Source organism: Paroedura picta, chromosome 4 (assembly GCF_049243985.1).
Source record: "Paroedura picta isolate Pp20150507F chromosome 4, Ppicta_v3.0, whole genome shotgun sequence".
Classification (NCBI taxonomy): domain Eukaryota; kingdom Metazoa; phylum Chordata; class Lepidosauria; order Squamata; family Gekkonidae; genus Paroedura; species Paroedura picta.
Genome location: NC_135372.1, coordinates 132,233,065 through 132,246,694, shown reverse-complemented (window position 1 = coordinate 132,246,694; position 13,630 = coordinate 132,233,065). Strand labels below are relative to the sequence as shown.

General features: G+C 45.2%; 1 protein-coding gene across 1 annotated transcript in view; it reads left to right on the top strand.

Annotated features, from left to right (window-relative positions):
- The window catches only part of BMP7 (bone morphogenetic protein 7), a 97,171-nt gene that overhangs the window by 67,383 nt on the left and 16,158 nt on the right, over window positions 1-13,630 (top strand). Inside the window, exons 2-3 of the mRNA XM_077335681.1 lie at window positions 821-1,013; window positions 10,793-10,941. Of these exons, the coding sequence (XP_077191796.1) occupies window positions 821-1,013; window positions 10,793-10,941 (342 nt within the window). The remainder of the gene's footprint in view (window positions 1-820; window positions 1,014-10,792; window positions 10,942-13,630) is intronic.

Here is a 13,630-nt window from a genome sequence, read left to right as displayed (position 1 = left end):
TCTACCTGTCAGGAACTTCTTCCTGATGTTTAGACTAAAATTATTTTGAATTAATTTCAACTCATTGGTTCTGGTCTGACCCTCTGGGGCAACAGAAAACAACTCAGCTCCATCCGACGGGGGTTGACAATCACTGTTCTATATGACATGCAGCTAGCTGGGTGACTTTGGACCAGTTATGGTTCTCTCAGAGCTTACCTACCTCACAGGGTGTCTGTTGCAGGGAGAAGAAGGGTAGGCAATTGTAAGCCCCTTTGAGATTCCTTCAAGTAGTAAAAAAATGAGGTGGAAAAAACCAACTCTTCTTCTTCTTCTTTTGCTTGTATATGGAACAAGCCTGGATCCCATGAAACGAAGGTGGAGCTCTTTCCCTCCACAGCTCCCCACTCTTCCCCTCCCCCTTCACTTGGGCTGGATCCATACACAGTTGGGTATTTTATGTTTACCTCCTGGATTTTCTTGTCCGGACAGGGAAATTTAGGTGAATTATTTTCATATTTCATTATCCAGTGATGTGTGGATCTATCTAACACTTGGCTGTTTTCAGAACTCCATCCCTTCAGGAGCACTTTCAGTACTTAGGTTATTCATACGTTTTTGTTTTCTTTTTGGTTAACCTACAGTGTTTGGATTCCTGCCTGGCATGCTTAGAGTGTCCCTCAACTCGGTAGAGGTTCCCCGTTTTACCTCTGTCTGACCTGGTTTCCTGCATTTATAACCTGCCCAGAGGCCAGTCAGTTTTGCTATTAAATCTGGCAATGGTAATTCTGGAGGAACTCAAAACTCTTGATGCTAATGGATGGGTGGTCCTCTTTTGCAGTGGAGCACGACAGGGAGTTCTATCACCAACGCAGCCATCGCCGAGAGTTCCGCTTTGACCTCTCCAGGATCCCTGAGGGTGAAGCTGTAACAGCTGCCGAGTTTCGGATTTACAAGGACTACATCAGAGAACGCTTTGATAATGAAACATTTCAGATTAGTGTCTACCAGGTTCTCCAAGAACACCCAGGAAGGTGAGTGCCTGAAGGTGATGGTGGTGGGGAGGGGACATCCAGTAGGAGCCAGTAATGTTGAAATTAATGAGTATATGTAGCAATTTGATTTGGGGGGGGGGCTGTTTCCTGCACATGCATACATAGCTCTCTGTCCGTATTTGGGGGTTCATTCTGAATGTGTGACCTGAGGCCATGGAAGCGTTAAGATGGAATCATGAGAAGATATGACATGAAATGATACAAACGCTGTGCTTGTTATTCTTGATCTGTGACCACCTGTTCATCACACATGTGAGTGATCCCTTACTATTGTGTGGGTGTTAAGTTATGTGTGTGTGTCCAAACTCAGCCTTGAACTGAAAGAGTCATGGGTTAGCACTATGGCTCTTTACAGAGCGAATAAGCTAGTTTCACTGATGAGGTGCAAATTTATTAGCAATCCAGCATCTGAGTTAAATGTTTACTTTATGATGACCCATTAGAGTGGATCCAGCCTTCTTCCAGTCTAAGGAGCATCCATCCCTCCAAATTATGCTCTATTTCCAACAGAAGAAGCAAACATAGGACCAGAAAGGACCAACATTTTTTAAAAATAAACTTTGCACAGTGGCATGGGGGGGGGCAGGTAGTTGTGAATTTCCTTCATTCTGCAGGGGGTTGGACTAGATGACCCAGGAAGTTCCTTCCAACTATATGATTCTAGGATTCTATCAAAGTGTTGCTGTAGTGTCCAGCATATCTTAAGCATACCATAATTCTTTAGCTGAATAAACGACAACTTAAACTCCATAGAGAGAACAGGTATGAACTTTAAGGCCAAAGTCCACTGCTTTGGCAAAATAGAGCAGTCTAGCCCTTTATTCCCCCCCCCCCATTACATGTGATATTTTTAAGTAGACTCTAATGCATTCCATTTAGAGAGGGACACAAGATAAGAAGTCTCCAAAAGAGCTCAGGATAGATACCAACTGCAAGAAGCAGTCCCAATAGTTAGTACAAGTTCAGAAAAACAAGATCAGAAAAACAAAATCCTCCTTCAGTGAAAGGGACTGTTATCCTCTTTAAAGAAATCCAAGATGGTAGGGAAACCCACATAAATTTTCAAAATAAAGGATTCATTTTATGACTAGACACAGTATATGAAAAAGAATTGCACATAAATATATAAATAATCCCAGGTATAAGATTTAGTTTGAGTGTATTTGAGTGTTGTCAAGAAACCCCAGAGTTTCACAAAACCATATCTAAGAAAGCCTGATTTAGCTCATAGAATCGGAGATGTCCTATAAATCAGTGGTTCTCAACCTTCCTAATTCCACGACCCTTTAATCCAGTTCCTCACATTGTGGTGACCCCCAACCATAAAATTATGCAAGTGTTCTTGCACAGAAATTAAACCAAAACTGACCAGTGGCGTGAAGATCCATTGTTCATGATTGGATATCAATTGTATATCAGTTGTATATAAATTGGTGGGTGCCTTCCGGAGGAGCGGCAACAGTGGCAGCATCCCCCCCCTCCGCCAAGCTGCTCACCCCGCCACGACCCCTGTGAAAGGGTCGTTCGACCCTCATAGGGGTCCCGACCCCCAGGTTGAAGCCCGTGGGCACAGAAAGCTGCCCCTCTGCCTATAAATCCCATTTTTAACACGCCTTGTTTTTTTTTTACCCTGATAGAACCCTCCTTGGCTTTGCATTGCCTTCTGTCTTCTGTGCTCATGGCACTGAATTAGTAATAATTAAGGCCATTTTCTAGTAAAAAAACCCCCAGATGGGACGAGTGGTTTGTTTAACTTGGCAGGAGTTCTGTGACTTGGAGGATCGTGAATGCGCCTCTTCCAGCTCTGTTCGGCTCTGTGGCCTACTTGTTGGAGGCTAGAGGAGGGAGTGTTAATCCATTATTGCTGGAGAGTAAATTATTGGACACCAGGGCAGGAATGTTTCAAATCTGTGCGGGAAGGATGACTCCCTTTGATCTCTCTTGCAGAGGGTTTTCCCCTCCAGGCCTGCTGTTTGCACAGGACTGTAACTAACTGCAGGAAAACAAAACACATTATACAATTTCCCAGGCTGACTCATGGCGTGCAATTGAATGCATTATGCGTTCATGTGGGCCTGGGAATTTTCTTTTAAAGGCCGGCTTCTTCTGAGTAAGGTTAATAATAAAAGGCAGTAGATTTTAGGAGGTGGTTGATTTTTCCCTCCGCTGGGGTGGTGTGGTGTAGGAAGTGTGTGTAAGGAAGCAAATCAGACCCCCACAATTAAAACGCGCACACACACACACACACACACACACACACACCACTGTCATGGTTTGTGGGTGACAGAGATGGGTTGAGTCAAAGAGTGAAGGAAACACCAAAGTTGTTCACCTCCAGAAATTCCACATCAGACGTCAGAACGTGAGTCTAGTCCCCATTCTTGCTTCCTGTGGGAACAGCCTAGTCAGCCTTCTGGTCTGGACTTCAGAGCCTGAGGTTGAGTTTCAGTCGCAGAAACCTGGCTTAGCAAGCTGTGTGGTCTCCTTTACGGAAACTATTGGAAAGTTTTCGAAACACTGTAGGCTACAAGATTCACTCCTGCCAGCTGAAATAACTCTATCTGAGGGAATCATAGAATCATAGAGTTGGAAGGGGCCATACAGGCCATCTAGTCCAACCCCCTGCTCAACGCAGGACTAGCCCTAAGCATCCTAAAGCATCCACGAAAAGTGTGCATCCAACCTTTGCTTGAAGACTGCCAGCGAGGGGGAGCTCGCCACCTCCTTAGTCAGCCTATTCCACTGCTGAACTACTCTGACTGTGAATTTTTTTTTCCTGATATCTAGTCTATATCGTTGTACTTGTAGTTTAAACCCATTACTGCGTGTCCTCTCCTCTGCAGCCAACAGAAACAGCATCCTGCCCTCCTCCAAGTGACAACCTTTCAAATACTTAAAGAGGGCTATCATGTCCCCTCTCAATCTTCTCCAGGCTGAACATTCCCAAGTCCCTCAACCTATGTTCATAGGGCTTGGTCCCTTGGCCCCAGATCATCTTCATCCAGAAATCAGTGCTGTGGTGAGCCCAGGGTCACCCAACTTTCTGCCTGTGGAGGGGTGGGGAGTCAAACCCGGCTCACCAGATGAGAAGCCGCTGCTCTTAACCACTACGCCACACTGTACAAATGGGACTGCAATGGTGGCAGGTCTACACATATATGTTCCACATAATATATTTCTGGTAAGGCCTTGAAGGAGGAGTGTGTTTCATGGTTTAAGTGTCACTCAGCATTCAACACCCACTCAGTGCAGCTGTCCCGCCCCTGAATTCCTCCTCCTCCAACCGGCTTGCTTGTCTGTCCAGTGGCCAGCCAATCGCCTTCCGACCCCCACTCCTGACCACCCCTCCTCCTTCCACTTCCCTCTGAGGCTCGGAGGCTGCAGATCTCTGCTGCATAAGAGCTGAGCCTGCCAGTGAGTTCCCTTCCCAGGGGCCTCCAGCCTGCAGCTTTTCCAGGTCCTGGGGGGAGGGAGAGGCTGTCCGCAGAGTTCTTCCACTCCACCCCCTAATCCACCGCCCATTGTATTTCTGAATGCCCCTAGTACTTGGCCCCTAGTACTTCTATAAAATACCATAGTAACTTTTTTTTGCCTTCGAAGGGCTGGGTTAGTGATCACAGGATTGTGGAGGCCCCATTCGAAACCCGAACACATAAACAAATAAGGTCAAAGGGAAGGCGAGGGAAACAGAAGGGTCAGACTGGGAGCTTTAATAAACAGTGTGGATAAAAATTATAATGATAGTTCCAAATGTAGGGCAAGAAGAAAAGGAAGTCCAGTGTAGCACAACAGCGACACCCTTGAGATGCGTGGCACTGCTGAGATACATTGAGATGGTGACCATTGTTAGCAACTTCTGTAACACCAGTCCCTGATGCCCTGAGTGATTGTTGCCCAATGAGCTATTTCAGCCACAATCTCAGTATGTTTCAATGGTGCCAAAGCATCTCAGTGGTGCTCCTGTGGCACTGAAGTGCTATATTGGTCTACCACTGCAGTGCTCAACTTAGAATGTTAAAAAAGCGAAAGGTTCTAGTAGTGTGCCGCTGCTAGAAGCTCTGCAGACACTTTAAACAGCACAGCACAATTATAGAATCATAGAGTTGGAAGGGTCCTCCAGGGTCATCTAGTCTAACCCCCTGAACAATGCAGGAACTCATAACTACCAGCCTACCCACAGTGACCCCAATTTCATGCTCAAGTGATCCCCCCTCCCCCAGCATCCTGGTCACAAGAAGAAAGAGGTAATCTTGAGTAAGTCAAAGTGCAATTTGAGGAGAGATTTTTCTTCAATCACAGGGTCTCAAAACAAAAGATTATATTCTCCAGCCCAACCCAACTTTGCAAGAGGGAAAGGGGCCATGCTAACAGGTAAACGGCTAGATTTCTCAAATCTGAAGAGAGAAAAATCCACAGTCCTGGGAATATTTTCAAAACAAGAACAGAGGAAAGGTATCAAATCAGAGATTAGATTTTCATTTCCTTATTGAGCTGGGGGGAAATTCTGAAACCCATAATTACATTCCTTCAGGATGTCCGACACACTTCTGAGCTCCTGCAGATACCTGGGGGAGTTGGCGACCCTCCCCCCTCACCAGAAGTTCTGCCCTTTGTTGGTCCATGACACTTGCCTGTAACATTTTCAGGGATAGCAAGAGGCTCCTTCTCCATTTTACACCCAAAACAGGATCCAACCCATCAGATTTTCCTCCCAAGTAGAAAATTGACAGGAGAATATCTGTGCTTATTTTAAAATATTTTCTTTCTTTAGCTCCTGGTTATCTCCTAGTGATGAATTTCTCTGTCTTCTCCTGTGTCTTTGTGTTCTTTTAGTTCTTTGTTCATAAGCGCTGTATCTCATCCTCTAGTTTACACCTTGGTGCTTTTCCCCCTGCTTATTGCTCCTTATCTGTGAAACTCTTAACTCGCGGATACTTTGCTCAATTGATTCTCCATCTCTCCCCTTTAAAAATGCCTTTATTTGTTTCGGCTATCCTGTATCCAACTCAAGAGTTTGCTTTTTTTAATTTTAGGGTTTTTTTGCTTTCTCTTCCTCACAATTTCATTCAATCTGGATTTTCTCCCTTCTGTTTGTATTGAAATAAGATTGCCAACCCAGAAAGCATTACCTGTCTTCTCTCTCTTGTAAAAAATAAAAAAGTACTTTTAAAAAAAGAGTGGTTCATACAAATCATAACACTAATGAATGTATTTCACAAAAGGCCTGATTCGGATTCAGGGTGGATTTGGGGTCATTTTCAGAAGAAAATATAAATTTTAAACTATCAGAACTGCAAGGTCCAAATGACAGTAATTTTTCTTGTTTTTTATAAGGAATGTATCTCCTCCGCTCCCCCACTCCATTCTCAGGGCTGTACCCCTCCTTCTGTATATCAGGCAGATAGGAGACAACACGTCCATTTTATAGACATAATATTTTCAATGGCGAAGTGGACATTAATTTGCTTTTCAGTGAGTTCCTTTGGGGAGAAGCCCCAGCTGTGGGAGCCGTGAGGAGGAAATAGTTGGAAGGAACTAAGTTGTACTAACCCCTGGCTTGCCTCACTGTTCTTGGTCAATATCAGCCTTTTTCTCCTGTTCTGTTCAACTTCTCGTATTGGTCAGTTCCCCCGATCATGCTGCCCCTATGACCGTACCACGCTGAACACGCCTGACCTCGGAAGCAAATAAGGGCCGGTCCTGATTAGTACTCAGCTGGGCAACACCAGTTTGGTGTAGTGGTTAGGAGTGCGGACTTCTAATCTGGCATGCCGGTTCGATTCTGCGCTCCCCCACATACAACCAGCTGGGTGACCTTGGGCTCGCCACGGCACTGATAAAACTGTTCTGACCAGGCAGTGATATCAGTGCTCTCTCAGCCTCACCCACCTCACAGGGTGTCTGTTGTGGGGAGAGGAAAGGGAAGGCGAATTTAAGCCGCTTTGAGAGTCCTTCAGGTAGAGAAAGCATGTAAGAACCAACTCTTCTTCTTCTTCAGTAATCTCAGGGCGACTGTAAGCCGCTTTGAGCCTCCTTCGGGTAGGAAAAAGTGGCATATAAGAACCAACTCTTCTTCTTCTTCTCCCCCCCCCCCCACACAAAAACTTTGGTTTTGAATGGGAGCTCATATTGTATTTCCACAAGAAAGAAAAGAAACAAAACAACTTCCCATAATAAATAAGTCGTACCCGGATCCTCAGTCAGTCATTGTCCCCCTTCAGCCTGCAGATCAAAAACTGATAATTAATATTTATTTCTATCCCAGTTTTCTCCCCAGCGAGTAACCTCATGCAACTTATCACATCGTTCTTTCCTTCTGTACTTTACTGTCACAATAAGAACCCAGAGAGGTAAATTAGGCTAGCTGAGAGCGTGTGAGGAAACAGGAGTGGTCCAGCAAGTTTCCATGGCAACGTGGGAACTTGGGCCCAGTTGTCCTGAGTCCTATCTGGTGTGCCAGAAACACCTTATAGCTTGGGGGTAAATGGTGCTTGGGAGGAGGGGCATTGCCGACACAGCGGTATTACTTTGAGGCCTGGAAGTTATGCCATCTACAAATAAGGAATTTTCACACTTTCTAAAGACCATAGAGATTGGGGAAATTCCTAGAGTGCTGTGGGTGTGGTGACCAGAAGTGACATCACTACACCTGTGACATGTTCTGCCCATTTCCTCCTGCTGCTCAGTTGCTTGAGAGAAAGCAGGGGAGGGAGGTTGCTCACAATGGGCAGGTACCTGGCATCCCCATCCTAATCCAACTCTAACCACTTGGACCATGCTGCCTGTCACTGCAAGATGAGCTGCCAGTTTATGTAGTTCTCCAGCTTGGTATAGTGGTTAGGAGTGCAGACTTCTAATCTGGTGAGCCAGGTTTGATTCCGTGCTCCCGCACATGCAGCCAGCTTGGTGACCTTGGGCTGGCCACAGCACGGATAAAGCTGTTCTGACTGAGCAGGAATATCAGGGCTCTTTCAAACTCACCTCCCTCACAGGGTGTCTGTTGTAAGGAGAGGAATGGGAAGGCGACTGTAAGCCGCTTTGAGAGTTCTTTGGGTAGAGAAAAGCAGTATATAAGAACCAACTCTTCTTCTTGTTCTCCTCCTTCTCCTCCTCTTCCTCCTCCTGTTCCTCTTCCTCCATTTTATCCCCAAAACAACCCTGTTAGGTAGGTTAGGCCAAGAAAGTGTGATTGGTCCAAGGTCACCTGGTGAGATTCCACGGCACAACTGGGGATTCAGATCTGGATCTCCCAGATGCTACACTGTACCGGCTCATTTCCCCCCCCTTTTTGCAAGTGTTCTGCTTATTTAACCTTCTTATGAATGGACATGGTTTGGTTCAGATATTATTGACTAGCTTCACGTTCTTACAACTAATAGTTATTAAGAAAGCTTCAACTAAAGTCTCTTCTCATGGCCATGCAGATGGTCTTATCTTTTTTTGTATTTTTTTTTTGCCAGTGCTGGAATAGTTACAAAGCAATTAGTTAGGCAAATATCCATGCAAAGTGCACACGAGATGTTTGGCAAGAAGAAACAGGCGAGTCAGCAGAACAGGCCTCTAAATGAAGCTGGGGCATTTAAATATCCAATTAGCAAGCTGCCACAAACAACTGCCATGTCTCCGTCGATACTTGCACGACACGCATGAGCAGCATCATTTGTGCGGAGTTTTTAATCCAGCTTTTAGGGTAGGCCAAACTTAGGAATGTAACTGTAGCAGTGGCACAGGCTGTAGTACTGTCTGTTCACCATTTATGTGATCACCCTTCCTCCCTAGGTCAGGCTCTGGGACCCTCAAGTCAACGTGGGTGGGATTTCCTCCCCTCCACGGCCTTTTTGTCATAAATACACTCCAGTAAACGTTAAAACCGAGGGCCATTGAAAAACCAATTTTCCTGTGGTTGGATTGCAATTTCGGGACACGTGTGTGTAAAAAGTGCCTCTGCAAGTACAAGAAACCACAGAAGAATCCATAAAAGAGGCCTGTATCGATATTTGCATCGATTTAGGGAGATATTATCTCTTGGTTATTTTGGCTGTACATTTGGGGGGGAGGCACACCTTTCCTTATGGAGGCCTCCACTGGAATGGAAATTGCGGAAAATATTTTTGTTAAAAGTACCTTCCTCTGTTGTGGAAGCAACTAAAGGCCATGTGTCCATTTTGAGAGCTGTTTCGGGAAGGCTTGCCCCGTCATTCTCGATGGGATTGTGACATCTTTTGTAATCAACCTGTGACTGGCTATGTGACCACATAACCTGGGCCGTGTGAACCCTGATTGGCCAAGTAACAATTTCCAGGATAAAAACCCCAGTCCAGGATAAATTACCCCATAAATCATGTTGAAACAGCATATTAGGGGAACAATGTGCATGTGTGTGTATTAAGAGCCACCGAGTCTGGCTTATAGTGGCGGCAGGACTTGGGAATGTTCAGCCTGGAGAAGAAGAGGTTGAGAGGGGACCTGATTGCTGTCTTGAAGCATTTGAAAGGTTGTCACTTGGAGGAGGCAGGGAGTGATTCCTGTTTGGCAGCAGAACCCGCAGTAATTAGTTTAAATTACGTGGACAATGGTCTCGGCTAGATATCAGGAGAAAAAATTTACAGGCAGAGTAGTTCAGCAGTGGAATTAACTGATTAAGGAAGTGGTGAGCTCCCCCTCACTGATGGTCTTCAAGCAGTGGCTGGACAGGTACTTATCCTGGATGTTATAGTTTGATTCTGCATTGAGCAGGGGGTTGGATCCAATGGCCTGTACGGCCTTTTCCAGCTCTATGATTCTAATGACCTCCAAAACACCCTATCAGCAACAGCCTCGCTCGGTTTATTCGAACTGAGGGTCCTGGCTTCCTCGAGTCCATTCATCTCACCTTGAGTCTTTCTCTCTTTCCTCCGGCCTTCGACTTCTAGCTTTGTTGACTTTTCCAGTGACTGTTGTCTTCTCAAAGCATGACCATCGATAGCTTCAGTTTCGTCATTTTACCTTCTGGGGACAATTTGGGCTTTCTCTGGGAAACAATGAGAGTGGATAAATACAATAAGCTGGGAACATTTTATTTTATTTGTTTTGTATTTCTTTGAACTTTTAACCAACCCTCTCTGCAACAGGTGGACTCAGGTGATACAGGGTAGGCACATTAAAAGCATGCTAAAAATTATAAAATCTAAACATCTTAAATCAAAGCTGTAAAGACAGAACCCTAGGACCTTGTGGAGTGGGGGAATGCAATGTAGGAGGGAATGCATTTGGGGATGCATATGGGGGAAAGCAATGTAGGAGGGAGGCTGCATAGAGTGAATTACAGAAATCCAATTTGGAGGTGATCATCTCATGGATCATTGTGTCTAGTTGTTCTGGGGCCAGGTAGGGGGCTAGTAGAAGACATTCCAGCCACCTCTTCCCAGATTAAACTGGAAAATACACGTGGCATAGTTTTTGCAATGTGTTCTCTGTACTCCAGATTTTCTTTTATGTACAATTCTTGTTCTCTGCTGGGATGGCTCAACAAATTTGAAAAGCTTAATTTCCATCTTTTTATCTGCATGTCTCTTACTTTGTATTGTAAGCTATCAGGATACAAATGCATTAAAATAATTTTTCAACAGCATCTGTCTAGTACAACCTGAATATTTCAAGTTATTAAGTGGTATCCTTATAGCTCCAGTTTATATGTAGTAGGCTGGCTTTATTTCCAGAGAGAATGCAAATACATTTTGCAAGTGACCCTTTCCTCTCTTCTGGCTTTGTCTCTCCAGGGATTCAGACTTGTTCCTGCTTGACACTCGAACAATTTGGGCGGCGGAAGAAGGTTGGCTGGTGTTTGATATAACAGCAACGAGTAACCACTGGGTGGTAAACCCACAACACAATCTTGGCTTACAGTTGTCAGTAGAGACCATAGATGGTAAGCTTCAGAATACGGCAGCCCCAGTATACCTCCGTTTCCATCCCACCTTGCAGCTTTGGCTAGCAGGGTTATCAAGAGGGTTGGGTCTCCTGGGGGACAAATGTTTGGGAAAGCCTAGTCACCCTTGGGGCCTCTGGACCTGGAAGGGTCATGTGAATTTTGGGGTGGATCTGGAACCCAGGTGCCCCGATGTGCCAGTTATGGTAGCTGTTCTTTTTTAAGAGATGGCATTTCCATGTCTCCTTGTCTTCGTGTTTCTCCTGTCTGTTTGGGGTAGGTTAATAGATGGGCCATCTCCCCTGGAAACTGGTAATTTCATAGACTCTTACTTTAGCCTTTGCTTTAAAAAAGAAAATAGGACTAGTCTTCATGATGACTAAGAAGAGCATGGAAAACACTAGTCTGAGCCTGTTGATGTCTCAGAAAAAAAGCTCTGATCTTTGGAGTACTTGTGCCCTCTTTTCCTGTGATTCCTGCTTTCTGTTCACCTACCTCTAGTACTGGTTCCTGTTCTTCTGTCTCTAGCATGTGCTTTGCCACCTTTATCATGATAATGCTCCTCTTGTAGACTTTCCATCATTGTTCTCACTGGTTTCTTTGTCATGAGCTCCTTGAAATACTCTCAGATAGGACTACCAGGTCCCTCCTGGCAAGTGGGGGATGGTGGGGATTTACCGGGAGTGGGAGGGAGACCTAGCTAATATCACAGTGATGTGTTTGTGTAACTTCCAATATGATGTGCTGCAAATTCCAGGTAACGCTCTGGTATTTGGGCAAAAACTCTATGCCAAATCTGATTTCTGCCACAGAGTTTTTGCCCAAATACCAAAGTGTTGCCCATGTGATGATGTCACTTCCAGGTCACGTAGGAAGTGATGTAGACATGTCGCTGCAATGTCATCTGGGCCTTGCTCTTTTCTAGGCAAGTCCCCCCACACACACAATTGGTAAGCTGATTGGTGGTGGGGCAGTGGGTCCTGATGGCAGGGAATCCCCACCTCCACTGGGGTCGTCAGAGCAGCATTGGAACAATAAAATGAGCTTGAAGTGGAAGTCCCTTTGAACCCAGTCTCCATTCCTTATGCCTTTCTCCATTATAATTACAGTACCCCTCGAACCAAGAAAGGGAGATCATTGTAGGGAGCCTGTGGAAGGGCCTTTCTGGTGGTTTCTCATTTCTTAGTGAAAGGGGTGCCTGGTGGCTGCAGAAGAATGGTAATTAGGTTCTTTTGTATCCTTTTTCTCTTCCTGGCAATGATGGAACTAAAAGTTGTGTTCTGCAGCCACCGGATATCCCTCCCTCCAGGCAATGGGAGACTGTCCCAGAAGTCCCTGAGATACTGCTGGGTAGGATTGGATTGGGGTCCATCTGCTGGTTGGAAAGAGAGTCCATTGTAGTGAGACCTGCCACTACCATAAATAATCCTTTTATATATTCATATTTTTAACCTTTGGAAGCATAAAATCATAGAGTTGGAAGGCACCTCCTGGGTCATCAAGTCCAGCTCTCAGAATCTTAAAATCATAGAATCATAGAGTTGGAAGGAGCCATACAGGCCATCTAGTCCAACCCCCTGCTCAACGCAGGATCAGCCCTAAACATCCTAAAGCATCCTAAAGAAGAATGCAGGAAAAGGCTACAAGAGCCAAGCACCTACACAATCCATTTAAGCAGGGGTTGTCCTCAAATATATCTTTTAAAAATCCTCTTTGACCCACCTTTCTTTACTATCCAGCCAGTGAATTCCAGAATCAGTTAGGGTGGTTAGATTGTGTTAGATTGGCAGTCTTCCAGTTGTCTGGAAATGGAACTGCATTTAGCAATTGGTTATGTATTATAATTAAAAGATCTAACAGTTTTACACTTCAACTCTTTAAAAAAAGAAGCAACAACAGGGAAATGCCACCCAGGCCCGATAGCATGCTAATTTGAACTTCAATTTCAAAGTGTCTGCAGTTTGGTTTTCATATTTCTTCTGTGCTGTGTTATTGTAAAGTTACAGTTGTTAGACTGGAGCATTTTTTAATTTGTTATTTAGATTAGATTAGACAATGTTTCCACTTCTTAAAAGACGTCTTTTTTGCCATTTAGACTTTTCTGGATTTTGCTGTTTAATCATGCTGGCATCGTTTTTTACTGGGCTGTATGTTTTCCCTGCCTTATTCTTGAGCCCTTGTTTGAGAGAGAAGAAGCTTCTGAAGGGTTGCCAATTGGAATTCGACTGGCAGTCATGGTAGGGCTTTGGGGGCATGGTCCAGAAGCTCCCCAACTTGCAAATGTCACACACAAAAATGACATCAGAGGCATCAGGGCAATGCTCTGGCTTTTGGGCAAAACTCTATGGTAGAGTTTCCCCGAAACCTAGAGCGGACGACATGCCTTTGCACCCAGTCCCCACCCCCAAAACTTACAGAGGATCTGTTTGCAGCTCTGTTGCCTGCAGATGTCACCTCTGTGGTGCCCGTCCCGCCCACCTGAAACTTGGGGAGCCACTGTTGGTGGGTAGCGTCTTCAGCAGGGCCACAAAGAGCCCCTCCCTAGGTTGTTTCTTTATCGGGGGCAGTAGGCATGAAAGGAAGGCTGGGTAGGTACATTTCCCTGCATTCTTGAACCCCTAATTTGAGGGGAGTGGTGCCAAAGTGAGGGATCCCCAGGCCCCAGTGAGGGGGGGGGTCTGACATCCCT